The sequence below is a fragment of the Microtus ochrogaster genome, chromosome X (assembly GCF_000317375.1).
Source record: "Microtus ochrogaster isolate Prairie Vole_2 chromosome X, MicOch1.0, whole genome shotgun sequence".
NCBI lineage: Eukaryota > Metazoa > Chordata > Mammalia > Rodentia > Cricetidae > Microtus > Microtus ochrogaster.
Genome location: NC_022026.1, coordinates 42,119,470 through 42,133,797, shown reverse-complemented (window position 1 = coordinate 42,133,797; position 14,328 = coordinate 42,119,470). Strand labels below are relative to the sequence as shown.

General features: G+C 41.2%; 1 protein-coding gene across 5 annotated transcripts in view; it reads right to left on the bottom strand.

Moving 5' to 3' along the window:
• Positions 1 to 201: 201 nt before the first annotated feature.
• The window catches only part of Frmpd4 (FERM and PDZ domain containing 4), a 653,313-nt gene continuing 639,186 nt past the window's right edge, over positions 202 to 14,328 (bottom strand). For 4 of the 5 annotated variants that reach the window (XM_026784757.1, XM_026784756.1, XM_013350579.2 and 1 more), the window contains exons 15-17: positions 7,348 to 8,406; positions 5,646 to 6,935; positions 202 to 4,113 (exon numbers count right to left, since the gene is read on the bottom strand). In XM_026784757.1, coding sequence (XP_026640558.1) covers positions 2,792 to 4,113; positions 5,646 to 6,935; positions 7,348 to 8,406 — 3,671 coding nt within the window. In that variant the 3' untranslated portion in view covers positions 202 to 2,791. Of the gene's footprint in view, positions 4,119 to 5,645; positions 6,936 to 7,347; positions 8,407 to 14,328 lie in introns of all 5 variants that reach the window. The other variant, XM_013350580.2, reaches the window with a different exon arrangement.

Sequence of the window (14,328 nt, the reverse complement as noted above, 5' to 3'; positions counted from 1 at the left end):
CACACATTTGTACCTTTTAAAAGGACTGCCTAATAAAAGTGGTGGGGGATATACTTGGGAAAACAGGCTAGACACTGAAAGGTAACAAACTTCAGTGTCAGGTAGCTCTGCTCTCCAGTTCCATGCTCTTCAGACTTTAATGACTGTAACTCTACCGGTGACCGGATTTTTGCATATATGCACCAGGCTCATTTGTTTGATTATTTATTTCTTTATTTATTTAAAATTATGTACATATACCACTGTACTATTAGCCATTAGAAAACATACACAAACATAAAAAACTAGATAAAAATAAACACAAGTATCATTCTAGTATGTTCTTCCTATATGCTAATGGACCTGGGCTTCAGGGAGAAGCCCCATGCTTAGTGAAAGGAAGGGGGCCTTTTGAGACTTTTGAATAGTAAAGACTGTTTAGGAGAACAGAAACTTACTTGAGTAGCCACAGGAAATATGAGATTGACTAGAAAGACCCAGAGCTATTTCCCTGAGGCTTCTCAAAGAACCACAATGGACTAGGAAGTTGTTCTAGCTAGATTTGCAATTTGAGAAAGGACCATCATTTCCTTGTAAGCTTCTTTTCAGTATATGCACTACACATAATGTGTTCTGCACACAGTCAGGATACAATATGCATAGAAAACAAACATCCTCCACATAGTATCTTGGGCAATATATGTAACACAACAATCATGATAATTATAATATCTAACATTGAATACTTATTCTCCATCAGATATTGTGGAAAGAACTTTACAATACACAATTTTACTTAAAACTTGTGAAAACCCTATGGAAATAGATTTCATTACTGAAGTCCATTTCACAATAAGGAAATCGAGACTGCAAAAAAGATAGCTTTCTGAAGATGAAAGGGCTAGCGAATGGCAGGACCAAAATTTAAATCAAGATGTTTCAGATCCCAAGCCCCACATTTCATAACTTCTAAACCATAATGCCACCAGAAGGAACTAATATAGTGTCCAAACCAAGAGATCGTATAGATGATTAAACGAGATAATACATGTGATAATGTTTAGCACATTGTCTGACACAGAGCACACGTCCTATTATTGTTTGTATTATAGTACACAGAATATTTACTACAATTTTCCACAGTAAACACCACTAAAGTCTCTCAATAGCAAAACACCAAATATTTAGAATCGTAATGAAATAATGTTTTATTATTTAATCAAACATTATTTATAATAACACATGTCTGAACGCCTTTCATTGATTACAATCTATAAATCTGTGGTGTGGCTTTTGCTGAGTCGCTGTGGACCTTGCTAGGCCTCCTGCACGGCAGGCTAGAAAAATGGGAAATATTGGTTCTTGCTATACTACTCTTATTCTAAGAAGCCATTTACATAAATAGAATGTGGAGAGCTTGACTACGGAGTGATCCAGGAACTACATATGTACATATCAATTTAACTTATGATCAAAGAGTTTGCCTTCTTTTGTTTTGATCCAAATATAGTTTTAGAGAGATGATAGTTGAGAACACACCTTTGTATTCCCTTAGTTTCACTTGAAGTGATCCAAATTTGCCATGTTTCTGTTCTGATTTCATATTTCTATCAGCCAAATGAAGTATTCATTAAAGAAATACTACGTTTTGAATCATGGTTTCAATGATCAGAGTAGTCATCTCTCCTTGATTTACTGGAACATCCTAGATTTGAACTTTTGTCTCAGTAGTAGTAGGCTGTCCTTCCATGGTTTGTGTCTAGCCATAGCTCCAATAAGGTAGGTGCCACAGGAAGCTCTTAGAGCCGAGGGCTGGGAGCTGAAGGCTAAGATGTGCTTCGCAGGTGCTGGTGTGTGGTCTGATTTACAATACCGGGTCTGTACTTTTTGTGATGATTATGTCTTCTGTTTTGTGTAATTCTATGAATATTTTACTAGGTGCTCTCTAAAGGAAGTCATAAGCTTCATGGTTGAATCGGAAGAAAAGAATGCCTTTGGTTTATGTATTTTGACGTTGAGTCAAAGCAGATCTCTCTTTTTCACTAAACAATTTAATTTTGGCCTTACTAATTCCGTTTATTTTATGCAATTAGATAAGCCATACCTTTAGCTACTGCCTAGGATCCTGCCCATTGTTTCCTCTGTTCTTCTGTTTGGGGAAGTTTTCAAGTCTAGAAATACTGTAAAGAGCGTTTATGTTGACACAATGGAATCTGCCCCACCCCCTGCCCATCTGCAGCATAAACCAAAATTAAATACGTGGGAATTCTTGGAAGAAAGCATCCAATAACAAAACACTATGAGCAAAAGTTAATTTATTATAGATATTTTCTAATAATTCATAATAGCTTCTTGAATTTTAAATATCCTTTTGCTAGTTCCAATGCTTAAAATCATAACTTTTAAAACACAAGAACTGTTTTATATACATTTTGATTTCTTTTCTATTTTTTCTTTTGATTTTTACTTCTAAATATGAATGATAGGGTCTCTAAGTATTCATTGTTTTCCTCTATTGTGGTAGAATTTAAAATTTCACATCATATGCCTGGAGTTTTGACTATATGAAAAATAGCCAAATGCCATCATTTTCTCATATATTCCTTTTACATGTAATATATGTATAATATAAACAGAGTACATCTGATTGGGACATTTCAACATTTCATCAATGTAACTTCTATCTCCTATTTTATATAAAAGAACAAAATATACAGAGAGAAGAAAGGAGACATCTGTTCATTGTACACAGAAAGTAAAGAAAAGTTTATGTATGGCTTTGCAAAGGTAGATTATGATGTGACTTTCATATTTATTTATTTAAAAGCATCTTGAGAGAACGTGTTAGTGTGCTTACAAGAGCGGCCATGGTGGTTGAATGTCGCATCGATAGTCCAATACTAGGATCCCCAGTGGTCTTGCCAGTGGCTGCCTCAGCAGCTTTCAGGAGACAAATATAGTTTATGACCACTTCATCAATCTTCGCTACGATTTCCTGCCGCTGTGTTTCAGAGTTCACGACTTTCACCAACCGCATACAAGCTTCTGTTAAGCAACAGAGCACTTGAAAACTGGAACTCATAGCTAAAAGCATCTCTTCTGGGCTTTTCTCGGCCATTGCCATTTTTCTACAGGCACTTCCCAACTGTCTGGACTCAATGGATAACAGTTGCTTATACTGAGAAAGTGTAAGGTCATATGCTTCAGGGCGTGATTCCTCCCTCTTCGCCTTGGTTGCCCTGACAAGGCAGAGCAGCTCATTGGCATCATTCTGGGCTTCAAGGAACCCATCGGGCATTCCATATGTGCTAGCCTTTAGGGCATTTATTCTTGCAATTCGGGCATCAAACGCCAGACTGCTGAAGTCCAAGTCATCTGGGCCACTGGAGTCTTCTGTCCAGACCTTCAGCATTGGCCCCCTTGACAGTTCTCCTTGTTTCTGCAGTCCAATACCCAGAGATGACTTGCTTGGTTCCTGCATGGCTTGAGTTATCTGTGGTCGATAGAGGCAAGAGACCTGAAGGGTGGTCTCTTCCTCCTCTTCCTCCTCATCCCCATCTTCATCCTGCCCTTGGTTCAGAAAACAGTAGCTGAAGGGTCCTCGGCATCTCCAGTTGCTGCCCTCCAGCTTCCGCAAGGGTAGGGTCCTATACAGCTTTGAGTCTTTATGAGACACTGGGGACCTTTTGTGAAATTTTCCCTCAGAGATAAAGTGCATCGAGCTTTGGGAAAAACTTTTGGTGAGCTTCTTCCCCAGAGGGAGTTCCGCTCGTCTTTCTGAACTGGCCTCATGTGCTTCTGTGATACCTGGATACTTCAAGCTGACTGCACCCTTGGTTCTCTCTTGGAAGGTCTCCAAACCTACGGGTCCTGAGAGGACACTGCTGCTTTGTCTGAGTGCCCTCTGGCTGGGGGGTGTCCTGAGGCTCCCCCCTCTCAGATCCGCTGGCCACCAGCTCACAGCCTCTCCAAATGCCTGGTTTGCTTGGGAGAAATCATTAGGGTCTTGATTTGGGCTTGGCACCTTTGATTCCAAGTGAATATTTGATGGTAGCAGGATGGGATCAGCTTCAGGGTGTTGAGACCAAGCTGAAGGCATGCCTCCTTGTCTCTCCTTCCCAGGCTCTGTCAAAGCTACACTAGGGGTAGTAGAAAAACAGAGAGGGTTGTTAAGCATCCCCTGGGTGAACATTTCCACTGCTGCTTTATTCGATAGCTGTTATTTTTCAAGGGTCTATTTTAAAAGAGCTGCCATGTGTCAGGGCTACCCCGCTTCCCAAAGATTCCTCCCTGACTTCACATAACAGCTTCTGATGTCAACATATGGCAAGAACTATTACTCCTGGACCTACTGACCCAGATGAACTTGTCTAGAAATCTGAAACATTTGTATAGAGACAATTGCATTTCATGAATTTTCTTGCTCATGGTATGTACCTATGAAAGGTTAGACATATAGTTAGTAAATAAACATTACACTGCATATATTATTCCAACAAAATTGAGATTGAGATATTTAAGTTCCATCTTAAGGGAGTTGGCTTAATTGTGGCACAGGTTACCATTTTTAAGTGTCCAAATTGAATTCTTGCTAATTAATTCAGCTACCTGTTTTAAAAGGACAACAAAAGTGTGACATTTGCTTGGTATAGCGCTTAAGGTCAAGACACTAGACAAGTTATTCAACTTCCATAGGAAAAAGAAGCTGTCATGTGAAGAAGAGCAAGAGGTAATGGCTGCAAGCCATGGAGGGTTAAAGGGCACTGTTTGTATGATTTATAGGTGACCATGTTGGGTAACATTCACAGTCAACTTTCCCAAGGCAGCCAAAGCTAACAGTGAGTTTGGGGGAGAACTAGAAAATCTTCTGAAGACTCTTAAGGATATTTTTTAAAGGTAGAACTAGAAATCAACCTGTATGAGATCTCAGTAACCTGTACTGGCCACTATGGGAAAAACACTAGTGTCAGAACGGGAAACATTAAGAGCTTCTACTTGGGTCACCTGATGACCAACCAAATAGGCCAGGAAGAGGGTGAGCCTGCTGGGTGATCGGTTAGGGTGGACACAAGAAGTGTCTGTGTTATTAATTCTACTTGATATAGATTTAATTTGAGGGGCTCGTCATAACCCTTCATATTCTTCCCAACACTGATGTCCATAAAAGACATGAGACTATTACATTAGGGAAGGTGTTCCCTAAGGGTGAGGGAAGAATCTATGACTCTGCTGAGACACAGAGAATCTTGACAAACCTCCAGCCTCCCTCCATGTCTGCTCTATATCCTTCCCTAAACAACACAGCAGCAAGACTAGAAAGGGGTTATCTCAGCAAGAAGAAAATGAAAGTGCCATGTGACCTTAAGCAATACTATGTTGTAGGCAGGAGTCATATGGGGACCTCTACACTCAGAACTCAGAACAAAATTTATGACTCCATCAAATCCTAAAGTAAGAGCAAAGCAAGATTATAATGAGAAAACCCTATTTCCCACATTGTTCCAGATTGAGAAGTCACTATTTATTGCCAATGAGTCAATGATTGCTTCTTAACAGCTCTGTGGCCTCTTTTCTACCTTTTACTCTATATTTTTAGGTTTGTTGTAAATAAGGTTCCCCGTGTTCCTGGCACATAAAATAAAACACTAAATCCATCATTGCTGTACCTGTGGTTTCCTTAATCTTGGGCAATCGATGGCATCCATCTCTCAAAGTGCCAAACAGGGGGTCGGCATTAATGGCTGTGTGCAGAGCAGGCACTGACATGCGCGAGCACATTCCTTCTGTCTGTGGGTGTAATTCCTTGAAGGTGGCTCCATGGTTGGGATGGCCAGGGACTCTCTCATCCGGTGAAATAGAACTCCCTCCTTTCCCAGAAGCATCTGGAATCAGGTGCTTGGCCATGGAGGGGCAGAGGGGCGATTCCACAGGAGTGGCACAGGTACTACTACCGCTGCCTGGGCCACAGCCTGTGTCCACTGAAGAGCCTTGAGAGCTCTGTAGAGAAAAATGGCCCTCACTCTGCAGGGATGACATCCGCTTGGCCAAATGGTAGTCACAAAGGCGGGCCACGCTATCTTCAGCCTCAGGAAGCTTAGTGGCATGGTCACAAGTGGGCGAATCAGCATCTTCAGGGTTTTCTAAGTCTTTGGCTGAGGCCACGCAGGCCATGTCTGTTAGGAAGCGGTCCCCTTGGTCAAGTCCTGAACTGTCATCAGCCTCTCCTTCCACAGCACCCTCATCCTTCCCTTCGGCCTCCCTGTTTCCCAGACCCGGACCTCTGGGAAAAGTTTTCATGGCTGGTGCTTCCACGCCGCTTTTCTCTACCACGCCACTATCAGAGGCCACATACCATCTTTGGCTGTCCTTGCGAAAGGCAGTTCTCTCCAGGTTAAAAGTGCTGAGGTGTGGACTGTCTCTCGAAGACACAGTGCCAACTTTGCCTTTGGTGTCCTCCTCCATCTCTGCCATTTTGGTTCCTTGCTGCTTTTTTCCTGGCACATTCCCACTCAGGGAGGCTTTGCCCTCTCCCTCAGCAAGTTTGCTTTTCCTTTTGCTGGTACAGGAATATGTCACTGACCCCATATGCAGTTTGCTAAAATAGTCCGTGACCGACTTGGTCTCCATGGTTTCTGGCTCCATTTCCATATGGTCTGTATGAAGAATCTGCTTGGAAGGCACAACTTTGGGTGGGAGGTCGGTCGCTGGGCGAGCAGCCAGGCCATGGGAGGACTTTGGAGGCAAGCCCCCTGAGGGGGCCTTGGAGGTGGGGAACTCTGTCTGCTCTTCTGCCAGAGGGTGATAGCCTTCGTGAGTGGCCAAGAACATGCGGGAGAGACTTTCCGACTGCTTCTGGGCTGCGGCTAGCTCAGAACCCTCTGTCATTTCAGAAGAGTTAGTCTCATTGCCCGAGTCTGATGAAGACTCAGGGCTATAAGCCCGCAAGATGGCTACACCTGTATGCCATAAAAAACAAGAAGCAGTTAATTGGCTGGAGCAGAGGCACCTAGAGACATGCAAGAAAATGTGACTCATTATTATTACAAAAATGAAAGCAAACAACCACAATGACAAAAATAACAAAATAAAAAAAAAACAAGATGTTTTTCCCTTTTCAGTAAGGACTCTGATTTTATTGCATAGTTGTTCCAGAGAAGGGGAGGGGTGCCATAATTTATTTTTAAATTAGCAACAAAGGAAATCACCTAACACAAAACCCCCATGATGATATTTACGGATCAGCATATTTATGGAATGGGACACGTATGAAATGGAAAACATCACAGAACAGGACTCCAAGGACAAATGGCTCAAAAGGATGAGATGACAATGGTTATCAGTGAATAAATGTAACAATGGTGAAAGAACCTGAACTGTCACTCTTCTGTTGTTCTTCGGAGAGAGCTTCTAGGGCTTCTAGTGTGGAAACGACAGTAGGGTCCAGTCCCTTCTCACACTTGCCCTCTGCGCTGGTGGGCACAGCATCAATGAGGGAGACAGGAATCTCCTCATTCTGTAGGCTGCTGCTTTGTTCCTTGTCCTCTTGGAAGGATGTTGCCTGGCTCTGAGTGTCCTCCTCATCAGAACTGTCTCTAAAGCCAGGTGGGGGAGCAGCGATGGCCATGTTCAGAGAACGCAGGAGGAAGTCATCCTCATTGTCATCGCCTTCTGGAGGAGGCAGGGTCGTGAGGTCAATGATGTCGTCACTTGACCCGGACAGGTCAAGGATGGCTGGTTGATTCATCTCACCCACCGCAAGGTCCTCTTCGCAGCTCACCTCATCTTCCTCTTCTGCATCATCCGTGTTTTCTGCGTAACAGATGTCATGTAAGAGGGGCTCCTCTATCCCTTCAGGGGCTTCAAAGTTCTTCACATCACCGATGTTTGCATATACAGAATTTGCCACAAACTGGATGCTGTCTGTGTCCGGAGTGAGGTCCAGGTTTTTCATGTCATTGGCACTGCTGATGTAGAGATTCCTCTGCTTCTCCAGCATTTCTGGATTCTCGTCTAACAGTCTTTCATAGCCTAGAGTTGGGGGACTCATGCCATCATCCAGGGCAAGATCTCCAAAAATAAAGGACACTTTAGCTCCTCGTGGGGATTCCTGTGCTTTCTTAAGAGTGTCTGGTCCTGAGAGGGTCAGCAGGGACCGCTGAGCTAGGTTTCTGTAGTCGGCCTCACAGGGGGCATCTCCTGGCTGAGTCAGTGGTTGGCTAAGTTCATCAGAACTGTATGAGTTGTCAATGTATAAATGCCGGTGCTCTTTGGGACATAAGGTGCTGTCTGTCATCTCAACTGTCTTCTGCTTAGAATCTATATATGTGATTTGGGCTTCTTGTTCCCCTTCGCCAATGAAGGTGGTCATCTGGGGCATACAGTTCCAATCAGGGCCAAGGACATTGTGTTTGCCTTTATTTTCTGTTCCTAAAGAGAAAGAATTAGGTAGATAGGTTATTATGCTGTATGGTTTTAGGGATGGTAAGGCTCTGTCTGTCTGTCTGTCTGTCTGTCTGTCTGTCTTTCTGTCTCTCTGGTATGCAGTATATACATATGTGTATATGTGGGTATGCTCAGCCATGAGTGTGCACATGGAAACCAAACAAATGACTGCTATCTAACTCTATCATTTTTCATCTTATATTTTCCAGTCAGGGTCTCTCACAGAACCCAGAGCTTGGTGATTCAGTTACTGGTGACTCACCAGTAATTCTCTGGGGTTCACTTTCCATTGTTGGGGTATAGTTGTAGACCACCAGACATGGATTTTCATGCGGTTACTACGGACCCAAATGCAGGCTTTCATGTTTGCACAACAGGCCTCTCATCCACTCAGTCATCTTCCCAGTCCCGTCTGTGTTTCATAATTTATTTATTTATTTATTTATTTTGATTTTCGAGACAGGGTTTCTCCATAGCTTTTTTGGTTCCTGTCCTGGAACTAGCTCTTGTAGACCAGGCTGGCCTCGAACTCACAGAGATCCACCTGCCTCTGCTTCCTGAGTGCTGGGATTAAAGGCATGCGCCACTACTGCCCGGCCTGTGTTTCATAATTTAATGGCTTGTACTATCACAGTGTTAGTACATCACCCAGCATTCCAAATAGGGCACTACTTGATGTCAGCTCCAGATGTTAGATTCCTTGGTTAGGAGACTCGCCCTTAACCAAATCGACACTGTATAAAATAGAGTTGCTATTTAATAACTAGCATCTTGGAGGAGAGGATGATGTTTTAATTCTACCCTTGTTACTGTTATTGGGCCTCAATAATGTCTATGAACAGAAATACGTAAAATGACTTTTACAGTCTTTAAAGGTAATATTCCTTTAATAATTCCCAGAAATTATTTCATTTATTTTGTGAAGTGATATCTAACATTCTGTACTTGGTGAAAGATGATAATGGATTTCCTCTTCCTTGGGTTATGAGAAAGGCAAGGATCTCCATAGTTCTCTCACATTTATGAGGAAACTAAATGTAGTAAATCTATTTTCAGCCTACTTGTACCTTAGTGGGTATAATATATTCCTATATAAATGCCAGTATTCGTATTTATATGTATGTGTATATGTGTATAGAATACATAAGATAGATCCCTCACAGGACCTTCTTTCAGCTATTTCTGGTCAAATTTAATATTTGGGCTCATTTCAACATTTGTTTGCATCATGAGAACTTGCGAAGATTTCCTTGAAGTTTCTCACCAATTAAAATTGCAAAACACAAATTTAAATATTATTGCGTCATTTGCTCTTCAAGGATGTTTTAATGTGGAATTTACATGTGGAGATTTACTCTGATATTTAACAAGAGCAAAAAGTAGGTCATTCTGTGCCTATTGTGTCGATTTCAGAAGCAACATTCTGAGGAAAATTCAGAGCCCTACTATCTTGCCCTCTGTTTTTCAGACTGTCCTCAGTCCCATATTTGGGCACACTGACCTCAGGTATATGTGACATTTGGAAAAGAAAGTCAGTTTTACTAGAGTAGTGTTTTGTTCTTCACAAATTATATAATGTTGTGCAATAATACACTGGCCATATTTGCATCTTACTTTGCAGTCAAACTGTCAACCCTGTTTCATCAAAAACAATAAATAGATCATGATACTCTAAGTGTGTTTGTGTGTGTGCATGTGTGTATATGTGTGCACACACATGTGTACAGGACTGATTGTTGCCAAGAGACAGAATAATTAGCAGAGCTTCATTGTAACATGGCCATAAATTTAGACAAGAATTTGGCAAAGACTTTCTAGAAAGAGGGTCAAATAGTAAATATTTGATGTTTCTGAGACCAATTTTAACATAATAGTAGCCAGAGATGAAAGATACATAAACACATGGGGGTATGGGTTGAATGGCAGTCAGCAGTCTCTGAAAGACATGTCCACTTGAAGAATGTTTCTTTATTGAATGTGTGACCATATTTGGAAAATAGTTTTATTAACTTAATTAAGGATCTTGATATGAGATTATCCTGAATAATTTGTGCAGTTTCTTAATCCAGTGGCAAGTAGCTTTAAGGCAGAAGAGAAAGAAAAGAATGTGGGCCACACAGGGAAGAACTGAAGGCCGTGTGAAGACACAGGCAGCAGCTAGAATCACTGTTCTAACCTCAAGGAATGTTGGCAGCTATCAATGATAGGAAGGAATAGGAAATATCTTCACTTAGATCTATTGGAGGAAGCCAAGATATGTCTACACCCCTTGATTTTAGTCTACAGCTTGATTTTAGACCTCTGGCCTTCAAGCAATGAAAGAGTCAATTTCTGATTCTTTTTCCACGTCATCACATTTACAATTATTTCTTGTCAGAACCTCAGGCAAGTGATATAATGTATATGGCTTCATTTCAATAAAACTTTATTCATAAGAACAGGAGTCAGTCCATTTGTCCTGGTTTTCTAACTCTTGAGTTTGAATAATAAGTAAACTAAATAGGTCAGAAAGCTTAGCACCAATTACACGTATTTAGAGTTTCCTAATGCTAATAAATGCATATGTATGCGGGGTCAGGGATTTTGAAAACGTTTAAAGGTAAAATTTCAAGATAGGATAAAAATGTTAGCTTATAGGTTCTTATTAGAAGGTATTGAATAAAGCCTATCTCAACTTGAGATAAGAAAAAAATATCTGTGCTCCATTTGGGCTTTTTTCTACAGTGTACACTATTTACCTTCTTGGAATGGTCCAGGAGACCTAGAAGACTCTGGGATGGGAATTGTGGCTTAGCCTTCACTGAACTAAGCATGAAGTGTAATGACAAATCTCCATTGTTGACTTACTGATTTTCCAGCCTCTGGGAGACCCGCTTACTGAAGGTGTTTACAGAAAGGTGTTAACAGCGCAGGGGAGACACAACCTGAATGTGGATGATAGTGTCCCATGGGCTTGGGTACCAAACTGAACAATAATGACAAAGTGCTGAATGCTAACCTAGCAGTCAGTACTCTTGGCCTCTCAACTGTTGATGTGATGTTCTCAACTGCCTCAGGTTCCTGCCCCCATGCCTTCCCTGCTAGGTTGGACACTATCTTTCCCTGCTGTGTTGGGCAGTAGCCTCAAACTGCTAGCCAAGGTAAACTTTTCCTTAAGCAAGTTTGTGTCAGGGATTTGTTCACAGCAATGAGCAAGGTAACTGATATCCGAACTTTGCTCTTTATCGTTCCTCTAACTCAGGAGACCTTCTGGGAATTTCCAAAGCAGGGGTAGGGGTACTACTAGCCATTACAGCTCCTAAGTATCCTAGTTCACCTGTCAACAAGTAACTTAGGGCAGCAAAGGTTTGTTTTCGTTCTAGTTTACAATCCATCACAGACAGCGGCAAATCAAGGTAACAGGATCTAATGACAATCTCTTCACAGCCAAGAGCAAAGAGCAATGAATGCATTGCCATTGCTAGTGCTAAGCATACTTCTTCCACTCTATTTTATTTATTTATTTTTTGAGATAGGGTTTCTCTGTGTAGTTTTACAGCCTATTGTGGAACTCTCTCTGTAGACCAGGCTAGTCTCAAACTCACAGAGATCCACCTGTTTCTGCTTCCCAAGTGCTGGGATTAAAGGTGTGTGCCACCATTTCCTGGTACTTCTTCCATTTTTATACAGTACAGTACATAAATCCTGGGAATGATACCACCCACAGTAGACTCAATTTTCCCATGCCAATTAACACAATCAAGAAAATCCTTTCTACTCGGGAGGCAGAGGCAGGCGGATCTCTGTGAGTTCGAGACCAGCCTGGTCTACAAGAGCTAGTTCCAGGACAGGCTCCAAAACCACAGAGAAACCCTGTCTCGAAAAAACCAAAAAAAAAAAAAAAGAAAGAAAATCCTTTCTAGACATGCCAATAGGCCAGCTAGACAGCTCCTCATCGGATCTCCTTGTGGTGGTTTGAAAAGGAACAGCTCCCATAGACCCATATATTTGAGTGCTTAGTCATTGGGGAGTTTCACTACTTGACAGCGACTAGGAGGTGTGGCCTTGGAGTAGATATTGCTTGTTGGAGAAAGTATGTTACTTGGGGCAAGCTTTGAGGTTTCAAATATTCAAGGCAGTATCTTCCTCTTTTTGTTGGCTGTGGATCCAGATGTAGAACATTCAAGCTATTTCTCCAGTACTATGTCTGCCTTAATGACACCATGATGGCAATGGACTAAACTTCTGAACTGTAAGCCTTCTCCAATTAATGCTGTTTTTAAAGGCATTACCATGGTCATGGTGTCTCTTCACAGAAGTAGAACATTGACTAAGATACTCTCCTAACAGGTTATTCTAGATTACGTCAAGATGACAACTTATTTTATGTCCAAGGCCTTAAGCCTTAGGCAATCTTGATGCAGGATCAAACTGAGAGCTAACTGACTATCACACTTAAGACCCAGGCTATTATTCACCTTAGGCCTAGCTAGTGCTTCAACATTTTGCTCTTTCGGTGGCTTGTCTGTGCCACTCTGTTAGAGTGACGAATGTGTAGAGAGCACATATCTGTACCTTCATTCTTGCGATAGCGTTGATCAAGACCACTGAGAGGCTAAACCTTTATTCTTTCTCCAAGTAATAATGCCTTTAACAACTAAGTCATTTTGCCTCCCACTTTCAACTGCACATCCCATCATGTGTTACTAAAAGCTGGACAGCACCAAGACTTCTATAACCATTTTTCAAGTGGTCAGTTTCCTTTTGTTCTTGCACCTGTAGAATTTCAACAGCTTATGGGGGAAAAAGGATTTATTTTCTGGGTAAACTTTATGATTTGAAAATAAAAAGCCAGACACCAGTTTTCCAATGTGAAAAGATTGCATTAAATTGCCCAACTGTTCTTTGGAATCTCAAAGGTCATTGTTGAATGGCTGTAAATCTCCCTCAATGAAAAACATGGTTGGAAAAATGTTCACCACAAGACTCTCTGTATGTACTTATCACTTCCTTTTCATTTTGTCCTTTAAATTTTTTTTTTGTTATGTGACCCAGGGGATGGAACCCAGAATCCTGTGCATGGTAGGTAATTGTTTTACCACAAGCTGCATCCTTGGCCCTTCCATTTTCACTCATTTACATCTCTTAGGGCTCCTCCTCTCTGTATTTCTTTGACTTTCATTATTATTTTTGTATCGTCCCCCAATGACTATTATTAGAATCATAAACATCATTTTATGCATTGTACACAGATTTTTTTTCTAATTCTTACTTCCCAAGCTAATTTTTTTAGTAGAATTATGTGACTGAGGTTAACTCAAACTTCAAGAATTTTGAAAACCCACACCACTTAAAGTGGCCTGGAAATTAAAGGTGCCCTCAGAGTATCTTTCTTTCTTCTCTTTATTTCTTTTGGTATGGCTGCCCCTTATCCATGGCTAAAACTCCTTCTGTGTTTCCCAACTATCATAATAAACATTCCACAAGTCTACATGTACAGATATATATACTATAGTGAAGATTTATGTTTTGGGTTCAGTTTGAAAATGAAATGATGTTTCTTTTTGCCTTTTAGAAATAGCGAAAATGATTTTGTTCTCAAGAATTCTTTATACATACATACATACATACATACATACATGTGTGTGTGTGTGTGTGTGTGTGTGTGTGTGTGTGTGTGCGCGCGCGCGCATGTGCACACCATGGCCAGCATGTACAGGGCAGAGGACAACTTACAAAAGTTAGTTCTTTCCCTCCACCATGTGGGTCTTGGAGATCAAACTCAGAATTTTAGGTTTAGCAACAAGTGCTATCTCATCAGCCTATAATTCTTTTTATTTCTTCTTCTTCTTCTTCTTCTTCTTCTTCTTCTTCTTCTTCTTCTTCTTCTTCTTCTTCTTCTTCTTCTTCTTCTTCTTCTTCTTCTAC